The sequence below is a fragment of the Anabrus simplex genome, chromosome 1 (genome assembly GCF_040414725.1).
Source record: "Anabrus simplex isolate iqAnaSimp1 chromosome 1, ASM4041472v1, whole genome shotgun sequence".
NCBI classification, from domain to species: domain Eukaryota; kingdom Metazoa; phylum Arthropoda; class Insecta; order Orthoptera; family Tettigoniidae; genus Anabrus; species Anabrus simplex.
Genome location: NC_090265.1, coordinates 237779976 through 237800420, shown reverse-complemented (window position 1 = coordinate 237800420; position 20445 = coordinate 237779976). Strand labels below are relative to the sequence as shown.

Genomic DNA, 20445 nt, shown 5'->3' with positions numbered 1-20445 from the left:
TCCATGACCATAGTGTTTGGTGACAACAGACGTAGCATCATCAGTCTAGATAAGCAGAGAAAAATGTTTACGCAACGTAAACAATACTGTACATATATACGCATGTTTTAAGTGATTCGATAGAATCTGAAAGTGTTGTTGTAGAACGAACATGTCATTCTTTGTACAGTAGTGTGTATTTTTTACAGGTATGTTTATAGTATTATAATTTTTATTGAAATTGTTGTGTGTTGTAAAGACTGGAAAGTTTTCATATTTCACTAACTCGCAAGCTAAGAAAGTGATCTTCCATCTTACTAAAGCAAAAGTTCAGCAAAGTTTCATGAAATAAAGAAACAGTAGTAGATGCCTTAAGTCTAAAGAGTTGCAAAATCTACCAGGCATTTACATTCATTTTTCCAAGCTACAAAAGCAGTTTAATGCCCCAGCACTAATGGTAAAAATCCAGTCTGGTCAAAGTATATTTTTACTCTCCTTTAAGATCAGTATTCTGTTATGAACAGGTGGAAAGAACACTTTGATGAGTTACTGAATCAAGATTCAGCCATTGATGAACAGGTGTACAATATCATACAGCAAGCTCCTATTAGAGTTGTCTTTGGCTTCTTTACCAACATTAGATAAAATTAAAACAGCAATTTATTGAAGCAAAGCAGCACAAGGTAACTGGTCCTAATGGAATTACTATCTGAAGCTCTCACAGAAGAAGGTGAAGAACTGGCAAGGCATTTACATGTACTAATTCTTAACATTTAGAGCACCAAAAAATCCCTCCTAATTTTAGAAATAGCCTAGTAATTCCTATTTTCAAGAAAGGAGATAGAGCAAATTGCAGCAATTATCGGGGAATATCTTGTGTGGGTAAGCTAATTGCTTGAGTTTTAGCAAATCTTATCCGGATCTTCACTGCACAGCAGCTGCAGGAAAAGTGCAAAGAACAATATGAACCTGTGTGTATTGCCTTCATTGATCTCGCCAAGGCATTTGATTCTGTAAACCATGAAGTTCTATGGAAGATCTTGAGTTTGGGGTTCAAAGATATGACTGCAGCAGTTGTCAGCAATCATTTTATTGGAGAACCATTCCACATTAACCCGGGAGTTAAGCAAGGCTGTATGATTGCTCCCACTTTCTTCTCCCTATATGTTGCCACATTAATACAGTTTATTATACTTGCATTCATACTTGCAAGATAATCTTTCTCGAGGAATACAAATAACATGCAGAATGGATGGGAGACTTTTCAACTTGAGTAGACTAAGAGCAAGAACACTAACATCTGCTGTAACTTTAGTTGATGACAGTGCCATTGTAACACAGTCGGAGGATGAACTGATACTCATTTAGAATGCTTTCAGTCAGGAAGTACTGAAGATATAATCTTCACTGAACATGAATGGGCATCATGCCCTATGCTCCACTTAGGAGATACAGGAAATAAGTAAGTAAGTCAAGAACATGAATGGAGAAGGTCTTTGAGTTGTAAATACCTTTCCATGTGTAGGTCTTCAAGGGCAGATATTAACCTAGAAGTCCAACATAGAATTAACCATGTGGGTACATCGTTTGGCTCTTGAGAGCTAATTTCTTTGACAGTCACAATATAAATGAAATGCTGCAACCAAAATCCTCATGTACAATTCAGTTGTAACTCCCACCTTGTATGGTTGTGAATGCTGGACGACCTATAGGCAACAATAAGAAGATGTACAATATTATAGGGAAGGATCCACCTTTCAATACTCCGTAGTAAAAAGTAGTTACAACCTGTTTATTGGGGACCGGTTTCAACACATTTCAAGTGTCATCATCAGCCAATTAGCGAAGATCTTAAAACAACTAATATATTGAACACAGGCAAAATATTAACATTGTATCATATCGTAGCAATTCAGTTAATGTTCAAAACACAATAATCACAGTCAAGAGAGTAAACAGAACATCACTATCTTGCGCCGAAAACAAATATATTTGAAGTTCATAAGCAGATCAACAGGTTGTAACTACTTTTTACTACGGAGTATTGAAAGGTGGATCCTTCCCTATAATATTGTACATCTTCTTATTTCTCTATTCAATACGGAACAATCATGAAGTTTTTAACTTTAAATAAAACTATAGGCAACATTTAAAAAGGCTGGAACAATATCACCAGTGATGTCTGAGGAGAATACTTGGAATAACATGGCAAGACAAGTGTATAAATATCAGTGTCTTGGATGGGATTAAGGCCTCTGGTGTTGAAGCTATGATTGTCCAGTGGCAATTACGCTGGATGGACCATGTGGTCGACATGCCTAACAACCGCCTTCCCAGACAAATATTATATTCTTAGCTATCACTGGGTAAATTTGGTATCGAAATTCCAAGAAAACTCTTTAAAGATGTGATTAAAGCAAATATCACAAGTTGCAATATCGGTATAAATAATTGGGAGACATCAGCCTTGGACTGTACCTCTTCGAGGGTACTGGTATGTAATGTAATGTAAGGTAATGTAATGTAATGAAGAAAGATGGAGACCGACTGACATTGACAGGAGACAATGAAAGAAAGACTGGGAAGTTCTCAGAAGAAATGGAAGGTTTCTCGTTCAACATCCCAATTATGCCTGCACTCATTGCAACAAATTGTGTGCTTCCTGCACTGAGCTATGCAGCCATCTCAAGACCCACAGATGAAATTGAAAGATCAACTTACTCATGTTTGAGTATTTGCTGTTTTTATTATTAGTCCTGACTGATTCATCATGGCCAAGCCAAAACTACTGGACATACAGAAATGAAATTTTGGGGATACATTTTTATTACAGTGTACGTGCTCACTAAGGAAGGATTTTTGTATATTCCATTGCTAAGGGGGTGAAAAGGGGGATGAATTGTTTAAATGAGTATATCTAAAAAATTTGACAGTTTACAGACGTGAAAATTGGTATTTGGCATCTCCTTTAAAAATAAACACACATCTTCTGTTTTCTACTTGAGAAAGGACTGTTTTTCACATATACAGTTCAATGTTGCATGTTCCAGTCACAAACGTATTTACAAAGAGGTTCTAGGGTAAATGAAACTCAACTTTTTGGTGAGTTTTTATACTTTAGGAATTTTCAGATAATGTCTTAGTGCAGAACCAGTACTTTTATAAAATTACGAAATCCTCATGAGCGAAGCTGCAGATATGAGCTGAGCTAGTATAACTATAATAATTTACCTCACAGTTGGGCACCATTTGTAACTTATTGATTCTACTCATTAATAATAAATGGAGGGTGAAAAGGAGTGAAAAATAAAAACAAAAATAATAATTCCGAGCAAGTGGCTGCGTGCTTTATGTCACGTAGCTATCAGTTTGCATTCAGGAGATAGTAGGTTCAAACCCTACTGTCGGCAGTTGTGAAGATGGTCTTCTGTGGTTTCCCATTTTCATATCAGGCAAATGTTGGGGCTGTACATTAATTAAGGCCACAGTCACTTCCTTCCCACTCCTAGCCCTCTCCTGTCACATCGTCGCCATAAGACCTATCTGTGTCGGTACAACATAAAACAAATTTTTAAAAAAAAGGAAAAAAGTGAAACAGAAAATAAATAATAATAGGAAAATCTGGGTAAATGGGAACCAGAGGTCACCAGATGATCACTCAAATTTAAATAACGTGGTGGTAGAGCAAATGAAAATCTCATCTTAGGTTGCGTTCATGAACTGCAAATTTGGTATTCTATTGGGTCTTACCTAACACCTCCTGAAAACAATAGATTGAGGAATAGCATGCCACAAAGATTCCTCCACAACCGACGGCCCAACCGACTGTCCGATCGATCGAAAAGTAATATATTCAATTATGCCTCTCAAACGTCATACCAGAACATAACAAATTCTGATCAGAATGGCATTCATAACATGTGTATACAATTTATACACTTCTCCCCTGTTCCTCTGTCACAATTCCTTGCTGTATTTTAATTTTAACATTTTAACAGGCCCAAATTTGTCCTCAAACATTTCTAATTAAGTTTTGGGTTGTCTTGTAGATTTATACCATGCCGGATACGTAATAGTTACCATCACGTTCTACCTCCGTGATTCAAACAGCTTCCAGTGACGTTGTTGATGAACTCGACTTGAGCTCATTGAACACCATACGGATAGTTGTCTAAAAATGAGTTATTAGTCTTGAAGATTAGTAGCATATTGAATTTGATTAACACTACCATTACATGATGCATTTTACTAATGAGAACTGGTAGCAACAAACTAATCTCTACACTGTGGATTAGATTATGTGTAAAGATGCTAGAAAAGCAATATCAGTTCAGAAGTCATCAACTTTTAGACATAATCACTGTCTCACATTTATCTGCACTGTCAACAAAGAAAAATATAATGTGTGAGTAGGGTTGCCATAAGGTTCAGGGTGAAATTCAGGACACCAACGTTGACAAGTTCCAACCATAGGCGCCGACTCCACGGGAGCACTTGCCCCCATACATATAGTGGTACGGGAACGCAATCGTGTTGTTGCTCCCATAAGGATATTTGATATTTTCATCGTTGCCCCCGTGCTCAAGAAAAAAAGTCGGTGCGTATGGTTCCAACGAGTGTAATTGGGCAATTCTATACGAACTGTCCCGTCCGTTACCAAAAGACACTTGTTATATGATGATAATGTTAAAAATCAATTAGAGAAATATGTAATAAGAAATCATACTTTATGTAAAACACCTACTTTACAGACCACTCCAAAACTATATAATATTCAGTGTTATTTGTATTGATTTTTAAGTAACATGTGGGACAGCTCACGTGGAATTGCTCATTTCTCAATAACACAAATAAGTGAAAACTAAAAACAGCATTTATTTACCTTTGCTTAAAGATATTTATGATACAGAAGTGCCCTGATGCTGATACCAATCATACCTTATCTGAACTTGACACACTTTTTAGCTTCTCATCATTTTTTAAATGTAATCATGAAATTCCTGCCAAGACATTTCTCTAAAATTGTATTGCAGCAAGAATATTGATATAACAGATTCTACTTTCAGTCTGTTTCTGTTATCTGTCCATTATGAATACATTAAAGAAAAAGTATTTCTACACAAGTATTATGGCCAGGTAAACAGAAATAGAACTGAGAATTTAAGCAATTCAGAATATTGCTCACTGAATTTACATTGCTTTAGAAACTGAACTCATTTATTATGTAACATGGATAGAAAATAATTTTCATCATTATTCAACACGCTGCTCCCGGGTGGAAGATGATAGCGTTAGCGTAGGTCAAGCCTGTTACCATGACAACGTCAGGTAATGACGTCGGACACTGCTTCAGGATGACCAACCAAAAATAATCCATTCCCTTTCATAAACATTTGAGCAAAATTTTAAATAATTTGCTCTGATTTTTTAAAATTCAGGACAATCCCGCTTTTTCAGGACGCATGGCAACCCTATGTGTGAGCAAAGTCAAGACCTCACTTATTCATTGCTGCAATATCAGAAGTCTTTTCCTAATTACATGTTCATATTTTTATACCTAGAGGCTCGGCCACACCCTAAGTTTGCAGAGCTTGCTAGTGCAACCCAAGCATTTGGTGCATCTTATTCTTTTCTTACATAAAACAAATTTTCCATTTGAGTCATAAAATAAGCCATGTCCTTGGTACTTTGTCCCAAAATACAACAACTTGCACAATTCCTGACCCCTTACAGATATAATATACAAATAATATGTTGTCTGATCTCAGTCAACTACAATATATATATTGATTTTAACAGGTACAATCTTGAATCTAATAACAATATGCCACTGTATAAAATATACATACATCAATCCTAATTGATGGTGGCTAAATTGAATCAGTTTAGGGTTTGTAATATGAACATTTCACAAAATATCCCCTTGATTTGCTTGAAATTATACTCACAAAAACCAGATCAACACAACTTCCTCCACTTATACCAATCATGACACTATATTCAAATTTACCAAATCTGATATATGAATATCATCGTGATATACATACACGTAACAATATATTACCTTATACATCTTGATTTTCATTTTGCCATGAGAGATGACTTGTCATATTACATGATCCTAATTGACATATTTCCTCAAATTTACAACATTGTACTCCTTCAGGATGATATTATCTACATTACACAGCTGATATGCACACATTCCTACCTTTTTTAGTAACAGAATGTTGTCCTTGAAATAACTGGAAACTTTTTTGTGTGGACTTATCTCCATTAGACATATGAGGATATCCTTCTTGAAATTAATCACTTTCCTTACCCTTCTGCTGCCTAATGTGCTTCTTGCAAAACTTAAATCTCTCATGTAATCGTTCCATTCCCATTAAGCTGTTGCTGCCACTTTTTTTCCATCTTCCTTAACTACAGTTTCAGTGTTTAAATTATAATGTATTTTAATATAATATCAAAAAAGGCTTTCACGGCCGCAGATCTTAAAATCACAGGAATAGAACCAGCTTTTGGGTGGTTAGGCCGTGTGCATTATGCAGAGTTTCGTCCAGACATGCCATTTGGACTCATCAGCTGGAATGGCACGCCCCTCCTAGTTGGCAACCCAAACTGTTTGGGAGGTTAAGGTACATAAATTGTTACTCTTAATACTGTACCTACCTGCAAAATCTTAGTCAACTCATATGTAGGCTCACTTCCCATTCTGTCACACTAGATTCAAACAAACTTTCATTTGGAACACACAGAGCATATTCAAAAAATCCCTATTCTTAAAACATGCCACAATCTCACCAAGCTTTCTCTTCCACAAATCTATTGCTAATGCAAGCATACAGGTCACAGACCCTTTCTCACATCTCACATCTGTATCATTCAAATTATCCACACAGCTTTCAGCATTAGATCTTGAATGCTTGAATTCTTGAATTTAGTAACCTTGAATGACCATACAGTTCCATCCTGCCTATAAATTCTATTATGTACAAAATGTAACACATAATCTACTTAATACAAATCTTTATGAGCAAAAGTTAGAGATTGTCATCTCCCTCTTATAAAGCAAACTCTTTTCAATCACCTCTAGCTTTTTCACACAACTATTATCATGTGCACTATCACTCACACTCACTCTACTACATTAGAACCCCGTTTATCCGCCACTTCGGTTGATGCGTTTTTTCGGATGACACATGGTAAATATTTTCGGAAGTTAAATGTCGAAATAAAACTGCATGAACTCTGCTGAGCAAAGATGCATACTGTATATTAACATTAAAATGTTTACATAATGTCACTGATTGGATAAAATCAGTGATTTTCTTCTGAATTTTCTTGGTGCAGCGCTGTCGTTCAGCTATGTTACGCCACCGTTTAATCAACCATACATCAGCTGGTGTAGATTCATTGCTTTGTTCAACAAAGCGCAAAGCAATATGAAATAATGAAACTTTTTTGGTTACTGTTGAACTGAATACTGTACACAGTCATTTTATTACAGTACTGTAGTAAAAGCGTGTGGTACTGTATTTTAATAAAAATTCAAAACCAATCTTACCTCCAGTGCATTAAATCCATCATCTAATGTTAACTCAATTCTCAGAATCGCTATTGTTATGGTCGGTGTCGTCTGCATAATAGGGTGGGCCGAAAAAACTCAAATTCTTTTTTCCAAATTGTAATACCGCGGAAAAGTTGCGAATTGGGGAGAATAAAATGGGTAAAAAAAGAAACAAAATAAGTTCAATTCTTCCAGTCACTCACGTACTCTGTAGTTTGCCGAAATTCAGAAAAAAATCACTTTTTTACGATAATTGTTAACATTTTTATAATAGCCTCTTCTCGAATGCAATAGCTTGAATTCTTTTGTTTTAGAACCACAGAAAATGATGTTTAAATATTATTTAAATCCATCAGCATCTTCCGGTCGCACATTTCATTCAAAGTTAATGAAAAATTGAAAAAGAAAACAAACAAATAAAGTAGATCATAGTTCAAAGAGAAGGAAATACTAACAAATTCCGCGTTATATATTTTTTTTTATTGAATACAAGCTTAAATGTTCAAAAACAAATTATTTTAGACCATCAGTAATATTTATAAACACCTTTTTAATTCAAAAACAAGTTTTTGTGCAAAGAATCGTAAGTCCAAGAAACTCATGTAGAACAATTGAACATCACCGTTTTCACTCATTTAGCTGAAGGTAATTTGAAATCTGATTTATGGGCGAAGTTAGGCATGGTTGCCCTTGACAGCAGAATCGTTCTGATAAAACCATCCCTAGACTCAGCTACACAAACTTTTCTTGAGGTTTCTGCCCCGAGTTTCACACATCGTTCAACTGCCTGTGTGTGGACTGGGAATGTCTTGAATGTTATATACCAATTAGGGACTGAGTCACTGTGAATATATGATTTAATCTCATCGTCACTGATGTCTTTTAATACTGGGGGAGAAGACAAATCACAGTCCATCCAGTTAATTATTTCCCAGTAGTCTTGAGCCTTGAAATTGAGTTTTGGCAGCAGGAATGTTCTGATAGTTGTTCTCTTTCGATCTAACTGTCTAGCCTTTAGAATTCGTCGAATTCCGAGCTCTCTTACGTGTTTTGTATTGTGTTATGGCTAACATTAAATGTTCTGGATGAGCGAAAAAGCCATTTCGTTCTATCACAGGGTCGACAATATTACGTAAATTTTCAGGCAGGTGCCTTGAAGATTGTATTGATTGGTACACAAGTTTTGGTGCCTCTGTAAAATATTTACTTGTTTTGATTCTAAACCACATTGGCATGTATGACTTCAAAGTAAATACAACTATTTCTTGAAGTTCAGGTCTTGGACTTAAAAAAAAAAAAAAAAAATCGAAATCTCTTTATTTGCAAATGAGGTGTCTACCTCGGTGGCAAATGGTACACTAAAATACATTATTGTCAAGCACTAAATATTAAATTAACAAGAGAAGAACATTTTCCTATAATACAATATTATACAATTTACGCTAACAATTTTTTTTCTATTTAACACACAGCTCATCCTTAATGATATTGTTTACAAAATTCTACTTATAATATCTCCTGTACTACTTACCAAATATAGTCAAAGCACTAAATATTAAATTAACAAGAGAAGAACATTTTCATATAATACAATATTATACAATTTACGCTAACAATTTTTTTCTATTTAACACACAGCTCATCCTTAATTATATTGTTTACAAAATTCTACTTATAATATCTCCTGTACTACTTACAAATATAGTCAACTGATATACAGTATGTGGAATTATTTCAAATGATACTATACAACTGGTATAAGATTAAAATTTACATTGCATTTATTTACTTTTTTTATTTTTTTAATTTTTTTTTAAACCTAAGTAGCATAATGACCTGCTGCGTCTTAACCAGAGCCCCTTTTGCCAGCACTTTTCAGAGTTCCTGAAGGACCTTCACAGCTACAGTAGCGGTCCCAGGGCCCTCGAAGTCCCCACTGTACTTCACCCCTACAGGCAGTCCCCTACTTTGGCTGTCCAAACTCCTTAGACAAGACTTAAGTACAATATGAGAGTTCGACTTGCTGTTGTCAACCACCTCGAGTGTGACAAGGGACCAGGATCTCGTACAGCCAAATCCTCTTTACAGTTTCCCGACTGTATTGCTATATTGCTGACCCTTACTTAGTATACTTCTGTTTATTGTAGGGATCTGACAGTCAATACTTTTGAAGCCAATCACTGGACGTTTTTCGCAGCCACTTAGCTTTTCACCGATCGGTCCTCTCAATGATTTTGGACCAGTTGATTTACCGTCTAGGTATTGAAACAGATGCCGGAATGGCAATTCATTGAAATGGAGAAGGCAAACTGCCCATTGTAACGGTTTCCCCAAATGTATTTCGAGTCGGCGAATCAGACCGGTTTTCCAACCTGTATTAACATGAGTGCCATCACATCCTACGACAACTAACTTTTCGAGAGAAATACTACGACCAAACAGATAAGAAATAATAGAAGTGAGAATATCTTCAGAGCTTCCAGAAGTTGGAGTAGCATGGCCGATGTAGACTGAACCACGTTCTTGAATTAGCGAGTAATGCTCTTCCACTTTTACTCTACGGAACCTTTTCGAATGAGTTAGATCTACCACAAACGTGTCGTCTTTCCTCCCAACGAAATAGAGACCTTCTAGTGGAAATTCTTCAGATTTACTGCACAATTCAGCTCTAACATTTCATTTTCCTCTTCTTATTTTGTTTTTGTCTATAACATGGGAGACATCAGAATCGGTAATTAATCCTACGTCGTGCAAAACACTTGATGCGATTGCAGCGGTAGCATGATCAGAAACTCCAACACGATCGCTCTGTAATGCAGTAGATGTTAGCTGATTTATCATCTGCCAATTATCAGAGGAAACCTTTTTTGGAACTTTGAAGTCTTGGTCGCTATCACTACCTTTACCAGAAGGATATTGGCTTTCATCATCAGTTTCAACAATATTTACATAGGAATACGAGCACGAGGGTTTCATATGAGATTCAGATTCATCATCCAGAGTTAAATGGCTGTCACGTGATCTCCTTTCCAATGATTTAATACGTTTCTTTGTTTCAGACATGTCCACCCCTCCAATTTTTCCTATTCCATGTGCTCGTAATAAGTAAACAAATCTTAGCTCAATAGCAGGTATTTTGTTTGATCTTGCACAAACACAGTTGACAGTTATATTGCATTTACATAAATCAGGGGTTCTGTTAACAATGGAGCATTTGCAAGCCGCTACGTCAAAAAGCAATGAGCATTTTTGCTTAAACTCGTCAATTTTCTGCATAAACAAATCCTTATTTTTATCCCGAGTGTATGATTTTCGAATGCTTTAATATTTATCATGCAACGCTTTTATAAGTTGCACAATTCTCTTATCTGTAACCATTGGGATGGATGCTTTCTGATACAAACCAATTATTTTGTTACCTACTGTACTGGCAACGTGTGAAAAACTGACGCTCTTATTATTAACTTTATGTAAGAGCCAAGTGGTATCTCTCCTGTGAACAACACCAAATCACGTCCTCTCCAGTAGGAAGTTTGCTTGATGAAAAGTCTTTAGCTGCACCAAATATAGGGCAATCAAATACCTGTCTTGTGATGAGTTTCTTAGGTACAGCCATAGTATACCACCGTTAAGTCACAAAGTTACACAAAAATGTCATAACACAAAACAAATATCGAAGTACAGTAGATGTAAATGCCACAATAGTAACTGGAAGAGCGAATGAAACACACATCAAACACGAGGGATAAGTGCAAACTGACACAACAATGGCGCAGCGTGGTGACGTGAGTGGTAGGTGGGCGGAGCGTCAGGGTCTTTGACCCGAGCGAGTTATGACGAGCGTGAGAATTTGTTAGATTTGACGGCTGTTGCGCGAGCGAAAGACCTTAACCGTTCTGAACCATTCTTTTTTCTAAATCATTATTACAAGTAATCATTATTGGTTCGAGTAAGAGTCGACTAGAGCTATTACATTTAAAAACTGACAAGTTAAGCAAGGTAGAAAGTTATCGTAAAAATATACATTTTTCCAAATTTTGGCAAACTTTAGAGCACGTGCACGACCGGAAGAAATGAACCTATTTCGTTTCTTTTTTTACCCCGTTTTATTCTCCCCATTTCGCAACTTTTCCGCGGTATTACGACTTGGAAAAAAGAATTCGAGTTTTTTCGGCCCATCCTACTACATAATCTTAATAAAAAATAAAAATAATAATAATAATAATTACTGCTTGTTCAAGAAAAAATGTGTCATGGAACAATCTAGAGGGTAAGAAACTGTTTTGTTTTATGGTACACGTGTATTCTGGCATAAGTCATAATATAAAAATAGGGTTTGCCTAGTAGCTCTCAGCACATATAGCAAGAAAATTACTAATATCGACGGCTAAGAACGAAAGGGTAAAAACAAAGTATTAAAATACAATTTTGCCAGAGCATTTTAGTTAAGCCGGGTTTCGGTTAAGCAAAGTTTTGTAAGTGGCGTTCTACTCTACCTAAATTACTACTCTTGTGATCTAAATTTCTAATAGATACCCCAACAACCATCTTGACAACCTTTCTTGTCAGTACCTACTTGTACATCTTTCATACCCACAAACTGTTACTCTTAATTCTTTCACTAGAATTTTCACTAATCTCAACATCTTCATTCTCATATATAACCGATCTAACATTATTATTCTCACATACACCAACATCCACAGCATCCTTGTCATGTGGTATTCCACGCAAACACTCATCACTTACCAAACAATATTCCTCCTAATTTTATCAATCAGTCAACACTGATCTGCGTTTAGGGCTGTCGTCCAGGTGGCAATTGTTTACTGAGTTTAAAAAAAAAAAGATTTCAAAGAACTTGGAAATTTATCAAACATCTCCTTGGTAAATTATTTCAGTTCTTAATTCTTCCTGTAAATGAATATTTACCCTAATTTGAATTCAAACTTTATCTTCATATTATGATTTTTCCTACTTTTAGAAACTCTATTCATAGTCTTCTTACTCCAAAGTCTTCCCAGCCCAAAGTTTATAATATTTTTGTAATACTACACTTTTGTTAGAAATCCCCAGAATAAATAATCCTGTTGCTTTTCTTTGGATCTTTTCCCATTCTTGAAACAAGTAATCCTGGTAAGATTCCTATACACTGGAACCACACTCTAATTCAACTGTTTAGGACCAGACAGACGTAACTACATTTTTGTCGTTTTCTGTAAATTGCTATTTAAGTGATTCCAAAGTTCATATCCATCTTGGGATCAGATGAACGTATCTCTAGCTTACATATTTTAGAAGTTAGGCATTGACGTATCTGCATTTCATAAATAATATTAAGTGTAATGCAGATGCAAAAGCTGTTCCATCTGTCTGATCCTAACCATAACATAGGTCAAAGAGAGGGAAAAGCTGTTCTCTCTCTCTGACCCTAAAAACAGCAAGGATCAAATAAGCAGGTAAGCTGATTCATCTTTTCAAGATGAAAAGTTGCATGCTACTGGAATGTTGTTGACAAAGGTTTATCAACATCTGCTGATTATTCTATGAGTAATGATGCTCAATAATGATTCCAACTGTAGGAAACCAATTTTGTTTCATTCTTTGACTTGTATGTGAGTGTTGAATATTGCAATAGAATTAAGAGGAAGGAAGATGGTTAGGATGGTGCTGATGACGCAGAAGAATGAAAGAAATGTTGAATGTTGTGAGTATTATTATCATTACTATAACCTAATATTATAGCACATACTGGTATTATACTTGCTGGTTACTACGTGAAAGGGAATACATTACAGCATCCACAAGAAGTGAAATATCAGAAGAAAGGGATGAAGAACTGCCAAGGGAATTCTTAGGTTCTGATTCCAATGACGATCCTGATTATCAGTCAGATGATTCAGCTAACAGTGATAAGTAGGTTAGCAAACTGTTTGAGGCTATAAGAATTTAGCCGAGAAGGAGATGACAATTCCTCCTTTATATTTGTATTGCATTCTTCCACAGATATTAGTGAAGAAAATTCTCCAAGTCATAAAAAGGAAGTCATCTGAAAATATCGGGGGGGGGGAAATGTAAAACAAGGAGACGTAAGAATTGCTGGAAAGTCAGCAGAAAATTTGGAAGGAGAAGCTGAATACATAGCAGTTGCAGTTAGAAGGAAACAGATGAAGGCACCAGTTCCAAAGTAGTGGAAAAGAAACAAAAGAAGAATCTATATGCACCTAGGAAAATCGTATATTTCTACTACAAATGTCGAAGTTCCTGCAAGAAGCGTAAAAGAAAAAGTTCATCAGACAGTGCAACGTTAATTTCAGTGAACATGAAAGGAGAAATATTCACTGTATCTTTTGGTAACTTTGATCAACTGAATTACAAAGACATTATCTTAACACCTTGGTTGAAGAGTACCACAAGCAATGTTTAAGGACAAAGGCGAGTACATCACAAAGGAATAAGAACAAGAGGTACTTTCTGATTAAGGGGAATGAAAAAATCAACTATAAATTGAATTCTTTCTGAAGTAATAAGATTTTTCAGAGACTGTAATGTGATCAGCCATGCAAAGAAGTAATGAGCACAATATAACTGAGAAGGAAAGAAGGACATAATGAACCCGGTAAAAAGAGACCAGAAGACACAAAGGGAATCATATCCAAATTTTCTATACTTTCTCTTTACACTACAAAAGAAAGGACTCCATGCATGATAACTAGAGCTGGGATTTTGTGTGATTACATATTAGTTCCTTGCTATTTAGATGCTGGGAAAAGTTATATATTCACAAGCCACTATGTTAGGGTTATACTAACTGAATTTGATTTTACATACAGTATTTTTTTAATATTTGTAGGTATTCTACATATTCTTTGTGATATTACGTAAAATCACATATTTTAGTATTTTAGTTTTTTATATTATATAAATTGCTGTGTTGAAGGGGCTGTTGTCAGTTGCCTCAACAAGGGAGAATAAGAAACGGTAATTATGAGTGATAAGTATTTGAAAGGATGACAAATGCAAGTAAAGGCACATGTGAAATTGGTTTTTCTAAAGGAAACTCTGTGACTTTAATTCTATGTGTCTTTCATCGCAGTTTAGAGTTAATTGCTTTTAAAACTAGCCACATGGGAATGGAAATTTCCAGAAATATTTTTCTAAACATATTTTTGTGGGAATTTCCAAATTTATTCGTAAAGATTTTTCTTTTGAAATGTCTCAACTAAATTGTAGTTTCTTTTAAACAGTTGAACATAATTCGTGAGCATAAATTTTCTATAGTCAGTATGGCACTAAACTTTTATAGCGAGCCTCTAGATGCTATAAAAACTTTTGTAGATACTTTCGATCCTGAAAGTGCTATATCTATACGTGAACCACAAATTGCCTTTAGTGACTCCAAAGCGGTCTCCTTGATTGTCTACATCAGGCATGCCAATCAAGAGTAAAAATGCCTTCGGAGACAGTTTGCTCCCTGCTCTTGAGCAGGTAGGGGAAGTGCATGACGTAGTATGTACTGAAGGTCAGTGGCGCAAAGGTATAAAACATCTTTCTGGACAGGTTAGATTGCGACACGATACACTTGAACTCATGTGAGGTGACAGTAGTGTGTTCTGGCCTTTATCCTCACACGACATGACGTTCGAGCCTAGTCGGTAAATGTTGCATTTACTACGGAAGAGAGTTCAGCACGGTGTAGGCCATCGACGCCAACAAGTTTCAAACCTTCTTGGGAAAAAGAGAATTTGATACTTCAAGAAAATAACACACAAAATGTTTAATATGTAATAAAATATTGAATCACATCAAAAATTTAATCTGCAGCACCGTTGTTCCTTATGTCATTCCAACAAGTATGATAAATATGAAGGCCGGGTAAGCATTGCGTTACTACAAAAACTTAAAAATAACACACTTGAGGATTTAGTACATTTCATATTACCCTACTCAACTCTATTTATTTTATTATGTTTGATAATTTCTCAGGGATGATTTAATTATGTACCGGTATTTCATTGCTGTTGTTCATATGGTAATATTTCCGAGCGGCAAGTACATTATCAGATCAAAAATTAGATGTATGGTTTTTCAGGCGTTTGCTCTATTAATCAGCATTTCGTCTTGGGTCTGACACTAGACTCTTCAGAGTGGGATGTGTCAGACCCTACCCACTGATGCTGGGGTGTATGCAGGTGAACTTATCAGAAGCCTTTTATTAGGCACAGTCTGATAACTGCATACGGGAGATAAGACTCCACAGTGGAATTAATGCCCGCCAAGCAATTCCAAATGGAAATTCTAAGTTCCCATGGAGGGAATTAGATATTTTTCCACCAATAGAGCATATCAAAATCAGATCAAAAATTAGATGTATGGTTTTTCAGGCGTTTGCTCTATTAACCAGCATATGGTATGCAACCCGCCTGACCACTGCTCTCTTGTCACATGACTGACAGCCGTCTGGAGTGGAGCAAGTAACACCGGCTCCCTAGAGCAAGTACGTGATTCTATTGCTGTCATAGAGGACAAAAATCCACAGCTTGTTTCTAGTTTCAACTGGGTCAGGAATAGAATGAATGAAACCCCATCTAGTGGCGAGGATAGGAACTGTGCTGGCTGCTGAAGCCTGTTGCACTCCTGGGGCAATGATTAATGACTGGAGAGTGTTGATGGAGTGAAAGATGTCAGAGAAAACTGAAGTACACGGAGAAAATCCTATCCGCCTCTGCTTTGTCCAGCACAAATCTCGCGTGAAGTGACCGGGATATGAACCACGGAACCCAGTGGGGAGAGGCCAGTGCTGCCTAAGCCATGGAGCCACTGTTGTCATAGATACATTGTTGCCAGAACTTGGTCAGTTTCATAACGTGGTGAGGGAACGCTCACGTACATAGATGGAACCAAACATTGAAAGAACTTTAACAACTTGCCTGTGCAGTTGAGGATATTGCTGTTGAGGAAGTATTTTATAAGAATTATGAACAGTTTGACATTGCAGATGTACATCCACAAACTGAGTGTTGCACTGGAGATCTATCAGCTTCAGCTGGAAGTAATGGGGAATGTTCTCAGTTAAAAGCATGAAAGTTCTGATAAATATATCAGGTTTGAAATCTGTTTGAAAACTCTCCTGCAATGTTTGAATTACAAGCTGGCAAGATGACTGTGCTGCTGACCTTTCTCTTCTCCTCTCCCCTCGATACTAAATCGCCAATGCTCTCGACTGGAATGCTGTTTGGCCAGGCCTGCACTATATCATGTGGCAGTGAGATGGAAGGTTTTTGGTGTGGCAGATGTCAGGCAAATTATACATGCCAACCTGTACTATGCCCACTGTAAAATTTATTGGTGGTGAGGTGTTAGTGTGGGAGTGGTTTTCATGAAAGGGATTTGGTCCTCTTGTAAAACTACAGAGTATGTTAATACAATGAACCAGATGGTGGTAGTAATACTACTGCACTTTGCGCACTGTCTGTTGCTGTTTATAATATACCATGGACTTCCAGATTCAGCTGCGTGAAAGTCATTCATGTTATCGATTTATTTGTCATCATAAAGTGTTGTCAGTTTCTTTTTCTACCAATAGATTTCATTATCTTTCATAAATAATTGGTGTTGGTGCCACCAGGGGACTATATTTCATAAGTGTATGCACTAAGCTAGTTCTGATGTGCTGTTGACAAAATTCACATGATAGAAAATAATATTATTGGTTTTACATCCCACTGACTACTTTTATAGTTTTCAGAGATGCTTTTAATTTTTTAATTATTTTCTTTATGCTGCACTACCACAGATAGGTCTTATGATGATGATGATGATGATGATGATGATGATGGGATAGGAAGTACTAGGAGGGGGAAGGAAGCAGCTGTGGCCTTAATTAAGGCATAGCCCCAGCATTTGTCTGGTATGAAAATGGGAAACCATGGAAAATCATTTTCAGGGCTGCTGACAGTGGGGTTCAAACCCACTATCTTCTGCATGCAATCTCACAGCTGTGTGCCCCTAATCACATGGCCAACTTGCCCGGTTTTCAGAGTTGCTTAGTTGTGGAAGTTTGTCCCATAGGAGTCCTTTCATTGAGCCAGTAAATGTACCGACACAAGGCTGGCATATTTGGGCTCCTTCAGATACCACCAGACTGAGCTGGGATTGAACCTGCCAACATGAGCACAGAAGACCAGTGCTTCTACCATCTCAGTCACTGTATATTATATAGCAGAACTTGACAGAACTGTGATAATTTTTCTGAGAGTCTAAATCATGTTAGCATAGGAAAGTGATGCCATTTTAAATAGTCTGGGCATATAATGTTAAAGGCAGAATGGTAGACGAGCATTTTGATCGGCTGTTGGTCGTCTGTTAGAAGACCAGTTCAGAGGTGATCACTGTCTATTTTAGCGAGATAATGCTCCCTGCCATAAAGTGGGGTCTATTCTTGAGTAGATTATGAACACTAAGGCTCTGGCAATGAATTTGTTAACCGAGAATACTTTTGGGATGAACCAGAATGGTAACTTCGCTCCAGACCTCAATGACCCTGAGTACTAACTATGCTTGCTCCTGTGCTTTAGGAAGTATGGTCCGTCATTTTCCCAGAGAAGTTCCGGCACGTGGTAGAGTAGTGTCCCCTGAAGGGTTCAAGCTGTAATGAAAGTCGATGGTAGGTCCAGTTGTCAACTGCTGGGGAGTATCCAAGCACTAGAGAATGATTGTGAGTTGGTGTCTGGATACTTTTCATCAGATAGTGTTGTAGATAGGTGTTTATTATGAAGTTGCATAGCCAATTAAGTGCTTACCTTGTGTGCTTGAGGTTCTGGGGTAAGGCCCTGGTTTAGTGGGCAGACATTTAAGTTTCCTTGGATTACTATATATAGTTCATGAGAGAAAATAAGTTGAGGTGGTCAAGAAAGAAGTGATGACTTTCCAAAGAAATCTTATGGTGATGATGGGATAGGTAGTCCTAGGAGGGGGAAGGAAGCAGCTATGGCCTTAATTAAGGCATAGCCCCAGCATTTGTCTGGTATGAAAGTGGGAAACTTACTGAAGTTTGATGATATAAAATAAATTGATGAGTCTTATTCTGTTCTCATAAACACTTGATCTAAAGGATTCTGGGCACACCTCGTGAATGATTATCATCTTTGTAATGAGTAGTTTATTTCATAAGTCTTTGATTATAGTTAATTTAACAATTTTATTGGTAAATATACAATTTTATTTATTTGTTCCCAGAGGGAGCCAGTTAAGTTCGATGTTCATTTACGAGGAGCACCAGAAGAAGTGGTACAGCTTGTCCAGAACATCAAAGATGTGAGTATTTATTTGAGAATTGTTTTGTGTGTATTGCAGTGCAAGACTGGTAAAATGTACATTTTAAGAAACTTTCTTCAGCTTATCCCATGTATTTCTAGAGTCACTGGAGCCACCCAAGCTCATTTTGGTTTTGGCTGGGAATACCTTTCCTGACAGTATGCAGTTTTTCAGGTGAAAATTCCAGCCTGAAACCGACAATCAAAGATCCCAATGGGCTGTAAAATCATCCGGCGTCCCTCAAGGGTCTGTTCTAGGGCCCTTACTATTCGTCTTGCATATTAATGACATATCTTCCACACTTCAGTATTGCAACTACCACTTATATGCTGATGATATGCAGATATACAAACACACCACTACAAACAATTTACATGAAACAGTTCAGCACATTAATTCGGATATTGAAAGGCTTACCGCCTATGCTAAAAACAACCACTTACTCCTAAATCCTCGTAAAACACAAAGTATTATCATAGGAAACTCTAAATTATTACATGTAATAAGCAATATCAATCCTCCTCCAATCATAATCAATGACATTGCTGTACCGTACCTTAAAAATGTAACTAATCTTGGAATCTCCATCAATGAGAATCTGACCTGGAATGAACACGTAACAAATGTATGTAGAAAGGTTCATGCAGCTCTATATCCCCTGAAACGTCACAAGAATTCTTTTCCTCAAAAACTTAAATTAAAATTAATCCAAGCACTACTATTCCCAATTTTAGACTACTGTGATACAGTACTAGTCAATCTAAATGCTGAACAAGCTTTGAGACTTCAGCGAGCACAAAACTCATGCATACGATATGCCTTCCAACTGCGACATGACACTCATGTTACACCATATTTCAAAACATTGGAATGGCTACGCATAAATGAACGAAGGAATTTTCACCTAATGACACTTGTTTACCAAGTGCTCTCGACGAACACTCCTACTTACCTCTCTTCTAATTTTCGTTTCCTTTCCTCATTCCATGAAATTAGTACACGTTCTGGTTCCTTACTTGAAATTCCACTAAGTCGAACGAATTCCTACAATCATTCCTTTTTAGTTACCGCATCGAGACTCTGGAATACACTCCCAATGGACATTCGGCACCTTACTTCCTCTCATGAATTCAAATCTGCCTGCAGAAAGTTTTTCCTGGTAACATAAAACTGAGTTGTGTGAGTCATTGTGTGTATGTTTGTGTGAATGGGTTTTCTTCATTTTTTATTATTATTATTATTATTATTATTATTATTATTATTATTATTATTATTAGTATTATCACATTAATTTCTGTACTGATACGTAGGCCTAACTTACCGGTAGTCTTAGAATTATCTGTCTGTAGTATTATTTCTTTTTAGAATTGCTATGTCTTACTTTTATGTTTACATTTTTAAATTCTGTTTATAGTGGTTAAGTGTAAGAGAGGGCCGTGAGCCCTAACTTCGCCACAAATGTAAGTCAGGAATAAATAAATAAATAAATAAATAAATAGACCAAGATATGAACCTCTGGGTGAAAAGCCAGCAGCTAAGCCACTTAGCGAATCATGCCTCCAAAATAAACTTTTTTCTTT

At 36.6% G+C, this 20445-nt stretch overlaps 1 protein-coding gene across 1 annotated transcript in view; it reads left to right on the top strand.

The window, feature by feature from the left end:
- Positions 1 to 20445, top strand: part of LOC136886224 (uncharacterized) — a 905658-nt gene that overhangs the window by 592476 nt on the left and 292737 nt on the right. Inside the window, exon 5 of the mRNA XM_068231034.1 lies at positions 18788 to 18865. Coding sequence (XP_068087135.1) covers positions 18788 to 18865 — 78 coding nt within the window. The remainder of the gene's footprint in view (positions 1 to 18787; positions 18866 to 20445) is intronic.